The sequence below is a fragment of the Primulina huaijiensis genome, chromosome 8 (assembly GCF_012295235.1).
Source record: "Primulina huaijiensis isolate GDHJ02 chromosome 8, ASM1229523v2, whole genome shotgun sequence".
NCBI lineage: Eukaryota > Viridiplantae > Streptophyta > Magnoliopsida > Lamiales > Gesneriaceae > Primulina > Primulina huaijiensis.
Genome location: NC_133313.1, coordinates 2627544 through 2641637, shown reverse-complemented (window position 1 = coordinate 2641637; position 14094 = coordinate 2627544). Strand labels below are relative to the sequence as shown.

Here is a 14094-nt window from a genome sequence, read left to right as displayed (position 1 = left end):
TTTTTGTCTAGATTTATAATTATCACTACGTTTATTACATATAAAAAGTGAAGATTTTTTAGGATTTTTAATTTAAAAGAGTCGTTCCTTCCATTTTAGAAGGCTCTCTTTCGCTGTTATTTTCTATCTCTACAGCGTCTGTCGCCGCCTCGCTGTTTCTCCTCAGCACTCGCCTTCGTGCGTTGTATTCGCGATTAGCCTAATCGGTAAGCGCTTCGACTCCTCTGATTCTCATTTACGGAAGTGGGCGGAAGTGAAGTGGTTATACGCTGCGTCTTTTCTAGGGTTTCTTATCTCGTTCGCCTGATTTTTGTTTATCGCTTGTGGGAAATTTGAAAATTGGGTTGGTATTCAGCTATTACACGTCGTTCGTTGTGTTTTTGGATAAGGTGCTTTATTAGATCTGTGTTTGAATTTTCAATACCCAAAAATAATAAAAAATATTGATTGGCTGTTTCGTGAGACTGGTGGTGTTCATCTGCAAAAATTGTAGGGTATCTAGCTGCCTGGGAATTGTTTGAGTCCGAGTGCTTAGGGTTGGAGCTTGGGCTTTCACCTGAGCAACCAATTTAGGGGAGTTGGGTACGTGAGTTAGGGTTTCATTTTCTTTATATAGACAGACACTCGCCTGTAGATTTATGGCTGCTGGAAGACATGGGGGTTACAGAGACAATGAATTCAGAAACCGTGAGGGTGATTTTGGGTTATCAAGGAAAGAGAATGGATTTTCAGAAGCTGGCTATGAGGGTAACGTGGGTCGAGAGTTTGAGAAGGGTAAGGTCCGGAGTCGAGATATTCTTGAAAACAGGGGTAGGATCAGACGGAAGGACATTAGAGAAAGGGAGGGGACGAATGGTGAATATCACTCTACATCCAGTAGGAGTGACTCGGGAAGTGGTGGTGGTCCTAGGAGATCTGGATATGCGGTTCAGACCATAGATCGGGAACCTGGGGAGCTGTTAAGTGATGGGTCCGATGAGGCAATCGATTCAGAGATTCAAGCTAATAAAGAGACCGAAATCAAGAAATTGGTAAATGGCAATCAGTTGCCTCCTTTGCAGGATAAAAAAAGGAAATTTTCGCCAATTGTTTGGGACAGAGATGATACGGAAACCAAAACTAGGAATATTTCAGAGACGGCTAACTTGCCGCCGCCGCCGCCACCTTCTTTATCAAAGTCTGAGCACCAATCTCCAGCTATTGACCATATGTTTGATGTGAATTTACGGACTGAAACCGAAGATGAGGAGGAGAGTAATGTCCCCGAAGCATCCCCAATGGAATTACTACCTGGTTTGTCAGATTTCTCTGCTGGAATATATCAACGGCAACCTGAAGAAATCTTGTTCAATAACCAGGGAACTGAGGCAGTAGATGGCGATGATGATGTGCCTGCTACACGAACTATAAAGTCCTCTCGTTGGGCAAATGATATTGATTCCCCTGTTGACGAAGGTGAGATTTCTGATCATGGAGATGTTCGGCAGTTGAATAGGAATTCTTTTTTCGAGTCATCTGAAAGGAGAATTCGGATATCACTAAGTCCAGAGCTTGGAGAGGTGAAAAGAGAAGGTTCTGAAGGAACTAGGAGGAGGTCCTTTGGGTCTGAGGAACTGGTTAGGTCTTCTAGCAGAGATAGTAACCATGACAATGATGAGAAAAATGACTTTATGGAGGTGGATGATGGTCGTAATTATGATGCTACCAGTGTTAGCCAATCTGACATGGAATCTGAGGGCGATCATGATTCTCGTGGTACGCCAGAGCCAGCACACCCCCCTCAGAGGAGTTTTAATATGCTTCAGGGATGCAGAAATGTTGATGATTTTGAGAGACTGAACAAGATAGATGAAGGAACTTATGGGGTTGTTTTTAGAGCCAGAGATAAGAAGACCGGAGAAGTTGTTGCTTTGAAGAAGGTCAAGATGGAGAAAGAGAGAGAAGGCTTTCCCTTGACCTCTCTCCGGGAAATAAACATTCTTCTTTCTTTTCATCACCCCTTCATTGTCAATGTAAAAGAAGTAGTTGTTGGTAGCAATCTTGATAGCATATTTATGGTCATGGAGTACATGGAACATGATCTCAAGGGATTGATGGAGACCATCAAACAGCCTTTTAGTCAAAGCGAAGTTAAATGTCTCATGCTTCAGCTTTTAGGCGGTGTCAAGTATCTTCATGATAATTGGGTGCTTCACAGGGATTTGAAAACATCAAACTTATTATTAAATAATCGTGGTGAGTTGAAGATATGTGACTTCGGTCTGGCTCGTCAATACGGGAGTCCTTTGAAACCATATACTAGTTTGGTGGTTACTCTGTGGTACAGGTAAGTTTCAACTTATACACATAAATCTTGTACTTTACCATATGTAGGCATCTTCTTTAGCTTAACTCAGAGTTTCAGTTTGTTTAGGGTGCTTTTGACAGCTCTCGATGATTTTCTTTAGATCCTATCAATATCTGATCTTTATCTTGCCCCGTTTTTAATATCCTTCAGTCATTGTATTTGTACCTGTTTATAGTGCTTTTCCGAAGTTAAGGTTGACATAATAATTTCCATTAACCTATTATTTTCTTGGTACTTGTACTTTTCTAAAGTTAAGGCTGACATAACAATGACCATGAACCTATCATTTTCTTTGTGGTCCTGTCATGAACTTTGTTATGTCAATATTCTTTCCAGCTCTTCATGATAATTTTGCGTTCTCACATTCTCTTGGTTTATTCATTGAAGGAAATCTAAATCATCAATTATTTTCAGGGCACCAGAACTACTTTTGGGAGCTAAACAGTATTCTACTGCAATTGATATGTGGTCTCTTGGGTGTATTATGTCCGAGCTATTGTCCAAAGAACCATTGTTCAATGGGAAGACAGAAGTTGAGCAGCTTGACAAGGTAAATCTTCATTGAGGCTTTTTTTTTCCAATTTAAATGTTTGATCTAGTCTGATAAGGTTGGGGTAATGTGGCAGATATTCAAAATCCTTGGCACCCCGAACGAGACAATCTGGCCCGGGTTTTCTAAACTTCCTGGAGTCAAGGTGAACTTTGTGAAGCATAAGTAAGTGTCAAATTTATATATTTGTATTTCATTCCAAATCTAGTCTGAAAATTTATGTTCTCTTCCTTTTGCCACTGTTTTCCCAGGCTTCCAGCTTTGGGTGATTCTGGTCTGGCTTTCTGGCCTCCATTGGTGACAGTGTCAGATACTTGGCTTATCATCTTGTTGTTTCTGACCGGTGACATATTCATTTCAGGTACAATCTCTTACGCAGAAAATTTCCGGCAACATCTTTCACTGGGTCACCTGTACTTTCTGATGCTGGATTTGACCTGTTGAACAAGCTTTTAACCTATGACCCTGACAAGGTATTCCATTATCTGCCAATGTTTCAAATTTTTAGATGAAGCTATCTCCTAACTTCGAGTAAGTAATTTTACTTGTGTAAACTGTCAGCGAATTACTGCTGAAGAGGCCCTCAATCATCCGTGGTTCCGTGAGGTTCCGCTTCCCAAGTCTAAGGAATTTATGCCTACTTTTCCTGCTCAGCATGCACAAGACAGGTCTTTTTCGCATCAAGATTAGCTACATGTACCATAAATTTTTACAATTTTCAATTCATAATACATTGTAATTAATTTATTTTTAGGCGTATGCGAAGAGTTATGAAGAGTCCTGATCCATTAGAAGAGCAACGGAGGAAGGAGCTGCAACAAGGAGAATTTGGCACTGGTGGTTTATTTAGTCAATAGGTTCCAAAATCTTTCTCCTGTATGGTTTCTGGGGGATGTGGGATGGATGATTGAGAGAGAGCTGTGGATGGGATTGAAGATGCTGCATTGTTTATGTGATGAATATCTGCGCTGTATTTAGCAGGTACTTCAATGATTTAGGTGGATAAGTATATCTATGGCCTCTGCTCCGAATCAAAATCGGTGCAGTTATTTTCTTGGATCTGTTGCTCTCAGGAATGGTTTTTTAATATGCCTCACCCAAGAATGCCACAAGGCACTTCCTGTTACGAAACTGTTTCTGGTTATTCTTTCTAGTGCATGTAACACAGTTTCTGGTTAATGTAACATATTTTTTACTTGTCACAGCAGACAATTTTCTTGAAATCCAGTTTGAATGCTAAAGTAATTGTTTTTTTATTGTACTTTTTTATTTCGTCGTTATTTAATTCTTATATTATGTTTGGAAGAGGTGGTGAGTTAGGTGGAGGGGAAATTCTTACGCTTTCATCGCTGAAGGATTTGACGGGTAGCATTGCATTCTAAATGTAAGTATTGGTTCTGATTTATTGGAGAAAACTGAGGATCGAAAGTTGTCTGCCCATGCCAAATGATTTTGCCTATTTGCATCATGACTTGGTCGTTGATTCATATGTCACAATTTCCTTGTGCTTTTGTGGTGCTTTTTATTGTTTGCCCCTAAGCAACATTGTGGCTCTAATAAGTTGCAATGTGTGCGTATCTTTTACCCTGTAGACTTCTACATTTCCCTTCTTCGTCATTTCTAGGTTTGACTTTTGCTTTGTTATGATCTTAATTTACCTTTTCATTTTTTAATAGAAAATCTATCAAACAGCTAATTGACTCCCTTGAAACTTCAATTAGTGGATTGAAGCGTCTGGACCGCAAATCATTTTATTTTGAAAGCACTATCTGAAATAAAAAAATGTATGCCAGTTGCAGCAATTGAAATTCCTATCGGTACTTGTCTCTGGTAGCGCCCTTGCTTTCCTTATCATTTGTTATTTAATGTTTATGCATATGGTGTCCCACTAGCATACCTCCATATGGCTTCCCATTAGTATGTGAATCATGACCAGATTACTTCATGGATTAGCATCTACTTTTCAACTATTTTGCAGCCATTGAAATTCTTTACCCGAAATGTGAGCACTCTAAAAAAGAGACCGGATATAACTTTTACATTAGTGGAACTATTTGCTGCACCAAGTGATGCACAGGTACTCTTATCTCGGAGTTTTGCAGGCAGAGTTTTATTTCAACAAGCAGGTATTTCTTTTGCATATGGATTTCTTAGCGATTAGCACTTCTGATTCCTATTTCTATGAGTCGGTTTGGAGATTGCAGGAAAATGTGAAATATATTGCAAAGTTCAAACTTCCTCTCTGGTTGAATCTCATTCAATAAAATCCACCACATATGGTACATAGGACAACTTGAAAAACTAAAACCATGGGATCAAGTGGATCATAACAATTCATTCTCAGTTGAAAAATGGATATTTTTTATGCCTTTGTCAAATGTGGTTTTGGCTATTTCAGATCTGTTGCACTATTTGTGTTCGATTCTTGTTTAATACATGTAACTATGGCCACTTACCTTGAAAAAATAAAATTAAATTGTGGCCATAATTGATATCTGGTTGTATGTAATAAGTGTATGTACGTAGGTTGTGCGTCAAAGGTTTTGAATGTGTTTCGAAGATGTATGCAACTTATTCATGTTCGGATAGGGGACATAATAGACATCTGGTTGTTGGTTCATGAGCATCATTACATGAAATCCTTGAAAGCTAAGCACACCATCTCCATGAAGATCAAAACTATCGATCATATCAACTATTCAAGCTCCATTCTTCCAATCAATTGTGCATTATTTTAATTTATACATATCAGAAGCTCTTTTCAAAGCCTTCATCTTCCGATCTTCACTCACTCTCAACCAAGTCTACAAATTCATGAAATATCAGAAGCATTTTTGCTAGAAACGGTGGTCGAGCAATCATCTGTCTCGTCGGCCTGACAGCTTAAAACTCATTAGCGAAATGTAATGTCGACATTGCTACGGGGGTAAGGTTTGCCTTCATTGAATAAGTTGAATACAAGCTTGCTAACTGGGGTATGTTTTCTCATCATATCTTTGTTTGTGAAGGGAATTTTAGGACTTAATGATATGAAATAAAGGTGAGAAATGAGGTCTCCTTGCTCGTTCTTAGTGCACTGAGGTTGCGTCTGAATTTTGTAGGCTATATAACAAATGTGTGATGGCCGACAATGAAAGCTTGAATTAAATGATAATAGCGTGGGAAACCTCAAACGCAGTGTCGTATTGGCGTGGAGGCGAGAAATTACCTGTCAAAATGTAAATATTAAGGTTGTGTTGTTTGTCAGGCACATGGACTTTTCCAGTATACAGTTCATTTTGTGTCTCTTCTCCACTTTGAATGCATCTTTCTTCAGTCAAAAAGCTTTTTAACTTCTGAAATTCCTCTTCTGAAAGTATCAAGGTAAATCACCTCACATTTCCCTAATCTCTCTCCAAAATATCTTTAAAAAGAAGAAGATTCTCCATGATCTTTTATGTTGAGACCTTCGAAATTTTTTGAAAAGAAAGACGTGAAAACATAAGATACTGTTCTTGAAAACTTTATTTACTGGATAACTTCGTGACTGGGGATAAAGACCAAATATCCGACGGTGCATGAAAAACGCAAAAACGCCTCCAGTAAACCATAAGCGATGACATGGTAGATGGCAAGGGGAACACGCGTGTTCGACCAACTTTTTTGTAATTGAAACTATTTTTTATCTGTAACCATGTTATTTGTATGTTTAAATAATGATATATAAACCGATCAAATCTTAAATAAACGTTAAATAGATGTTTCCTGATAGAAGTTCAAGTCGTGCCACGTCAAATAAAAATCTCTCCATAGCTAATTTAATTAATAATAATCTAACTGGCGACACGAACAGCCAAAATCACGACGTGACAGATCACATGTATCCGATCCCATTAGTACATTTAAATGCAGGTGGTTATAAAAATGGCAGTGTCCAGTGCACAATGGACATTGATAAAAAAGAAAAAAAGTAAGTGTACAACGTACATAACGACCGACTCTCTATTTAACTCCAAAATTGGCAGCATAAAGGGCTTTTCAAATTCCCTGACTTGTTATTTCATAGTTACCTATGGGCTTGTCGAGCGAGAAACCGTTCACGGGCTGCTGATATTTTAGCATCACGGTCATCAGAAAGTTGAGCAACATCAGCACCATCTTTGGGTTGGTTTGAGTTCTCCACTAGAGGTTTTTCAGGAGACACTTTTTTAATTCCACCACTGCAAAGATCAATCAAGACTCAGGCTTCATGGAGTATGACTCGAGGTCCTGAGATAAAGTTTCATATTTGTAAAATGATAAGATCGTACCTTAGCTTGATGATATCTAATTTATCAAGTTTCGCCAAGATTGGGCCGACCCAGTGGGACTCAACTGCACAAACATTCCGCATAAATGGCCTTGATGTAGCAATGAGCTCATGGTACACAATATAATTCGGGAGTTTTCCGTCTTCATCTAATTTCAGAACTGATGCTGGATGTGCCTACATAAACATACATGATATGAGTTGAGTTCAAGAATAAATTATTCGAAAACTAAACATTTTAATTTACAAGGTCAGTCACTTTAATGATAGCAGAAGCTTCGGTTCTTTAAAATTTGCAAAACCAAGAGAAAGCATAATTATTGGATCACCAAATCATCTACCTGAGCTAATTGTGACTTAAAACCAAGCGTCCGATAGCCATTATGCCGCATCATGCGCTCAGCCAGCTGATTTGCAAATCCCGAACATAGAGCTTTTCTTAAAGCTCGGTAATCTTGGCCCTCTTTCCTTCTGTTGCTCGATCTGACATCAAGGTTACCTGTTATGAAGAACAAAACTATTTCAGTTATTCGAAAGTTATCTTTCTCTGAGGACTGTCCTACAAAAAGTGAAGCAAAATACATTAAAGGCCATTTCCCCTTACCTTTTGCTATCTTGTGCATTATGTCAGATAATTGTGCCCTCACATCCTTGACAAACATCATTCCCCGCACCTAGAATCAGCAAGTTTGATAATGAAAGATATTTTTACAGATACAGCCAACACTTGAAAAGGAAGAGCATTCCAAAAGTAAGCAGGTAATCTCCTCCTCTCTCTCTTATATTTTGTAAAGATCCTAACCATTTGATATAAGTAATTCTCCATCTTACACGCAAGCATTTCGAAAGTGCTTTGAGAGAGAATAGAAAATACCTGCAAGTTGTTGTCTTTACACCAATTGATGTCATAGTCAGTTTGATCCCAGAGCTCATAAATTTGAAGCAGTTGGATGTGGTCGCCCCAACCAGAACCATCAGGAAGGCGAGAAAGAGTTTGCTTTCTCTTTTTCTCAACACCCTTCCTGCCAACAAAAAGGATACTTAACATCTAGATGAAGAATTTGACTGGACATAGAGCTAAGGGATTTCACTTTTGCGGTCTTACCGCTCAACAACATTGTTACAACCACCAAGCCAATGACATGAAGACTTTTTCATCTCTAATGTTACGTATCGTCCAAAGTTAAGCCACGTGCAATTAGATCAATGACATTTCAATGTCCTTTTTGTATACATTGGACAATACATAAATAACATTGTTCTTGGAACCAATAATTAAGTTCAAAAAAAGTTTGAATTACCAAATGCATAAACAGGCATTGCAACTAAAACAGACGCAACTCTTCCAAACATTTTAGTTTTGATTTGTCATAATAATTACAAATTTTAAGCTACGTGTTTGACACCGCATTTCTTTTGGTGATCAAACAACATTGCGTCCTTCAAATTGCACCCATTCCATTTACACAACTCTTCCAAACATTTTAGTTTCGATTTGTCATAATAATTACAAATTTTAAGCTACATATTTGACACAGCATTTCTTTCGGTGATCAAACAACAATGCATCCTTCAAATTGCACCTATTTTATTTGCTTGTTAGCAATGCTAAGTAATCCTGTTGCATGAGAGAACTTTCGCAACACTTGGAACACAGAAGTATCTAACATACATGACCACAGAAAAAAATGCATAGAGAACAAAATATGATTCTACCTCTGACCCAAAAACAAAGAGGTTTCAACAGATAGCATAGCAGCAACTGTCAAAGCCTGAGCCAGGCAGCCGTACTCATTTGCCTCTAACAAGGTTCTTGAAAGAGAAGGTTCCAACGGGAGTTCTGCATTTTACGAAAGATTTGAGCTCATAAGTAGCCAAAAATCGTGAAATAAAACATTAATCTTAGAACAACAAAAAGGTTCAACATGGAAACATCCTGAAATGAAGAGTAATAGCCACGTGATTATTTTTCTGACAAAGAGCTTTGATCATATCTTTCTACAGTTTTTCTAGACAAGGGCAGTGCCAAAAGATATTTGTTAACCAATTAAGAGCTCTTCTGCAGTTGGGGCTCTTCGCCTCTTTCCTCAGTGGGAGACTGTTGTAAATTTTATCTCTCAAAGGCAGTTGTGCCATGTGTATATGAAAATCATCATAGAGATTTTGCTGGTGTATAACGTGAAAATCAGTAGAAAGCTTTATTGCATATCTAGCCTTCACAGCAGTATTTTTGCTCTTCCATTCAAGTTTGGAGATCTGTAATGTAAACAAATACAAATGAAAGCTAAGACAGGATAACTGAAAACGGAAACTATTACCAGCCATGGTCCGTCCAAGACTTGTGATTGACCCGTCTTCATTAATGGCATCAATAAGATATAGTTGCCTTAAGGCATCTTCTAAAGACTCAGCTGCAGCAAAAAGCTATGTAAGGATTTGACATTCAGAATTCAGATCAAATACAGAAATTAAATCTTACGACGCATTAATGAATAGTAAGATATCTACGTACCGGAAGGTGGGTCAAGGAAATCAAACTTGAGTATATCAATGTCAGGGAGGTCCAATGATTTTAAATAGAGGACACTTCCAGCAAGGGAAGATCTCTGTATTTCGGGGATTGTAACATCCAAAAAATCATTGTAAACAGCAGAAGTGTACAACCGATAGCACTTTCCAGGATGCGTTCTCCCAGCTCTGCCCGCACGCTGAGTAGCCTGCACTCTAAAGTCGAGACATGTTTTGAGCATAGAATAGTTAGATAAGAACCACAAACTAAAGATGTATTCTGCCATAGAAGATTAAAAATTGACGCTTTGAAGGGGAAGAGGAAGGGGGAAGCTAGGAACAACAATCGGCATCCTAAATATAGGATTGTCCTGATTAAGCTAGATGATAGATTCTTTAGGATCCATCAAATGACGGGGGGATAATGAAACAATGGTGAGCATTCTTAAACCGTTTTATCAGCATGTTAACATCTTGTTTCGGTGGTGTTAAGTTACTTCAAAAACCTAATTAAATTCCTTTGAAAGTAAGGAACTATTTTTAAAAAAAATGGGCCATGGAGGATGAACACACCAAATTCTTCTTGTCCGCCTTCACATTGTTTTCCAATAACGCAAGATATTAAAATGTTCTTCCCCTCCTTCAGAACCAAGGAAATTTCTCACCGCCAACAAAAAAAAATGGATATACTTAGAAATATCATGCCGTGCACCATCAACTTCCAAAAAGAGTTTGGTGTAAGCTTAACCTAAGAGTATCATTTTCAATTGTGCCAATGAAACAAAATGACAGCGTATGATAACTTCGAGAATTCACAAAGCAAAATACAAATGATAGTGGTGCTACAAGAACTTAAATTCGCAATCCATAAATCTTAGACATTGACCTTTAAGTGTCACACACATAAGAAAAATAAAATCAATTTAAACGTAGAAAAATACCAACAGAAAATTTTGGGTTCAGAAACCAAAGGAGAAAAGCATACTTGCTAATTTGGACAGCATCAAGTGAATACATGCCAGTCAATGGGTTGTACTGCCGCTGCTTCACAAAACCGGCATCAATTACATACCTGTAATCCCATTCCAATTTTTTTAATCAAATGCCAAACTCCTTTGTATGAGAGCAGGAAATAAACTTGCATTTTCATTTTGAATCTTCTATAACTTCTTTCATCCTCTCGTTTCATCATTTCACATACAACTAATTTTGCTAATGACCACCAAGTTGCCTACAACATCTTCATTATATTACGATACGAGATACGAGCTAACTACTTAAAGAACGAGAGTTGAATCAAGGATTGATATCAAACTTAGACAAGTGTTTGTACGGCCGTTCGTGTTTAACTTGCGATATAATTAAAACTAGAACTGCAGATGTCCATGCATTGATCTCATCATATACCACATTCCGTAACAACATACAGTAAAATGCTCTACATGTATTTCTCAAAGTTATGTTTGAACACCTTTTTCACACGCTTACAAGCTTAATCTGACCACTTACATATTTAATCAAACAAAGGTATGAACTGGTGGTTATAATTCTGTTAAACGAGATAACATAAAATCTAAAACAAATCTCCTCGCTTAGGATGCCATATTGTCATCATACCAATGAAAAGAAAATAGGTCATATGGCAATAATAATTTGACACACACATCTCACATTAACAAAAGGGTTTGATGAATAAAACACTTGAAAATGCTGCCAAAGTAATGAAGCACATGAATTGCATGTGGTAAAAGATAAGTCTTTAGATTTCCTCATCATGAAGCTCTTTTGGGTAGAAATAATACATAAAACTTATTCATGGTTCCATCTAGAATAAATCAAAGAGAATAGAGTGCCTTACACCACACCATCTACAGTCAACAAATTCTCATCTCATCATGAAGCTCTTTTGGGTAGAAATAACACAAACTTATGCATGGTTCCACCTAGAATAAATCAAAGAGCATAGAGTGTCTTACACCACACCATCTACAGTTAAAGAAGTTTCAGCAATGTTTGTAGCAACGATAAAACGACGACAGTTGAGAGGTGGAGGAGTGAAAACACGAACCTGGAACAAAAAGCAAGTGTAAAGGATGACAGTGAAGAACATAGCAACAAAGTTAGAAGCAAGACAAACCTGCAATTCAGGAGGCAGAGATCCATGAAGTGGAAGAACCATAGCATCCATACAAGTCCCTTCCTCAAGAGTTTGGATTCTCTCTTCCAATTTCGCAACCATCTTCTCTATATCATCCTGTCCCGTCATGAAAATTAGGACATCGCCTGCAGGTTCTCGAACATGTATCCCTGAAATAAGAACACTAGAAAGAGTCATCTGATAAAGATCGGGAATACAAAAAAAGTAAAACAGGCAGTGAATTGGTGCTATTGAATATTAAATATTAAAAAGTAGAAAAGTGTGAGGAGTGAAGCAAAAGAAGCCAGGCATTAAACGTTTTAAATTTTGATTGCAGTTAACCCAAAAGTCACTCATACCGATGGCAGTACTTAAAGAATCTTCAATATAACTCTTGGGCATCTTGGAGCTATGTTCTATCTCCACAGGGAATAACTTCCCGGGGACATTAAGAATTGGGCAATTAGAGAAAAATCTGGATACTTTTTCACCATCAAGAGTAGCTGAAGTGATCAAAACCTTTAAATTTAAGGGGCGTAATTCAATCAACCGTTTCATCAGTCCCAGCAATATATCCCTGACAGGAGATATTTCATCATGTATACAAGCACTTTACGAACCAAAACAGAAAAAGCACCCACACAAAAATCAGGACGAAACCAGAACCATGACAAGAAAAGGTACAAAATGGTTAAGATAAGAAAGAAGATGAATTTCCAGAAACAAATCAGAAATAAGAAAATCAACATAAAATTATAGAGCTCCGATATGTACGTGTTCAAGCTCCTCTCATGAGCTTCATCTAATATGATAACTGAATATTGCTTCAGTTCTGGATCCGAAAGGCTTTCCCGAAGTAGAACTCCGTCTGTAAGGTATCTGTGAGCAACTTTCAAGTTACTAACTTATAGCAAAATATAAAAGATTCCATTTTGAAGACTTCAATACAACAACATTACTTGATAACTGTCTTCTCCGAAGTCCTATCTTCAAAACGAATGGCATAACCTACTTCTTTCCCAAGCGTCACACCAAGTTCTTGAGAAACACGCCTGTCCATTAACGAGAGAGAGAGGGAGAGAGGGCGGGGGGGGGGGTGAGAATTAGGAACATAATAAGTTATGCATTAAACAATCAAGTCAAAACCAAGTTACCGAGACACCGAAACAGCAGCAACACGACGAGGCTGAGTGACGGCGATGCAACCTGATCGCGTATACCCTTTCCGATGAAGAATTTGGGAAAGCTGAGTGCTTTTACCCGAACCCGTCTCCCCGATTATCACGGCTACAGGGTTGTTATCCACTGTCTCCGCAATTTTCTCTTCGAACAGAAGGATCGGCAGACGCGCCTTTGATTCCATCCAGTTCCACTCTGCCAGGGTTTGTTTGAGCTGACCGAAGGTGAGGGATATTCAAGAATTGGAAAAACGGTATGAATTGTTGTGAAATTTGTAAAAATTTACGGTAAGAAGTAAAAAATCTCAAACTCTTAAAATTATCATACTACACACTTTATAATATTTTTCTCTCAACTCAATTATGATTTTCTTCACAAATGAGAGATCTATTTATAGAAAATTTTTACAAATAATCCAAAAATAAAATACATCATTACCTACATCATCACACACTAATTTTCAATATTCAACACCTAATTTTACCTAATTTTCAACATTCAACATTCCCATTTTCAACACAAATATTTTTCACATTTTTAAATAATTTTTCAACACTCCCCTTTGTGATGATGATCATAATGATTGTCTTCATTACGTGTTTTTATATTGCCTCGTTAAAAACCTTACTAGGAAAAACCCATTGGGATAAAAACCATAGTAAGGGAAAAAGAGTGCAGTCACGTAAACTCCCCCTCATGTTGACACGAACAATTCTTCACAGATTTCGTAGATTGCGCATCCCAATATTATATATGTGCTTTCTGAATATTGTCGTAGGAAGTGCCTTTGTGAAGAGATCTGATGAGTTTTCACTTGATTGAATGTGACGAACATCAATACATTTATTCTTCTCAAGCTCCTTGGTGAATGCGAAGAACTTAGGAGGAATATGTTTAGTTCTGTCGCTTTTTATGTATCCTTCTTTCATTTGAGCAACACATGCAGCATTATCTTCATATAGTATCACAGGCTTCTCGTCGAATGATAATCCGCATGAGATTTGGATATGTTGAGTCATTGATTTTAACCACACACATTCACGGCTTGCTTCATGTAGTGCAATAATCTCGGCATGATTTGATGA

At 37.9% G+C, this 14094-nt stretch overlaps 2 protein-coding genes across 7 annotated transcripts; one reads left to right on the top strand and one right to left on the bottom strand.

The window, feature by feature from the left end:
- Nucleotides 1-78: 78 nt before the first annotated feature.
- LOC140982455 (cyclin-dependent kinase G-2-like) lies at nucleotides 79-6783 on the top strand. 5 transcript variants are annotated; one of them, XR_012176271.1, is made up of 9 exons: nucleotides 81-2326; nucleotides 2762-2897; nucleotides 2974-3062; nucleotides 3259-3370; nucleotides 3459-3565; nucleotides 3652-3878; nucleotides 4204-4281; nucleotides 4876-5823; nucleotides 5906-6783. XR_012176271.1 is itself a non-coding variant. In XM_073448958.1 (6 exons), exons 1-6 carry the CDS (start codon nucleotides 639-641, stop codon nucleotides 3752-3754), a joined length of 2235 nt encoding a protein of 744 aa, XP_073305059.1. In that variant the 5' UTR covers nucleotides 81-638; the 3' UTR covers nucleotides 3755-4153. The 5 variants fall into 5 exon arrangements, 1 of the variants encoding a protein (XP_073305059.1); XR_012176272.1 differs by adding an exon at nucleotides 4574-4727 and having other exon boundaries at nucleotides 4876-6783; XR_012176270.1 differs by having other exon boundaries at nucleotides 4876-6783.
- Nucleotides 6756-13264, bottom strand: LOC140982456 (probable pre-mRNA-splicing factor ATP-dependent RNA helicase DEAH4). 2 transcript variants are annotated; one of them, XM_073448961.1, is made up of 15 exons: nucleotides 12985-13264; nucleotides 12790-12882; nucleotides 12605-12709; nucleotides 12190-12407; nucleotides 11831-12000; nucleotides 11670-11761; nucleotides 10679-10765; nucleotides 9698-9909; nucleotides 9504-9596; nucleotides 8902-9025; nucleotides 8060-8207; nucleotides 7790-7859; nucleotides 7527-7684; nucleotides 7187-7362; nucleotides 6756-7096 (listed from the first exon to the last, which is right to left on the bottom strand). In XM_073448961.1, the coding sequence occupies exons 1-15, from the start codon at nucleotides 13191-13193 to the stop codon at nucleotides 6943-6945; spliced, it is 2109 nt and encodes a 702-aa protein (XP_073305062.1). In that variant the 5' UTR covers nucleotides 13194-13264; the 3' UTR covers nucleotides 6756-6942. The 2 variants fall into 2 exon arrangements, with proteins under 2 accessions (XP_073305062.1, XP_073305061.1); XM_073448960.1 differs by having other exon boundaries at nucleotides 11670-12000.
- Between the last annotated feature and the right edge of the window lie 830 nt (nucleotides 13265-14094).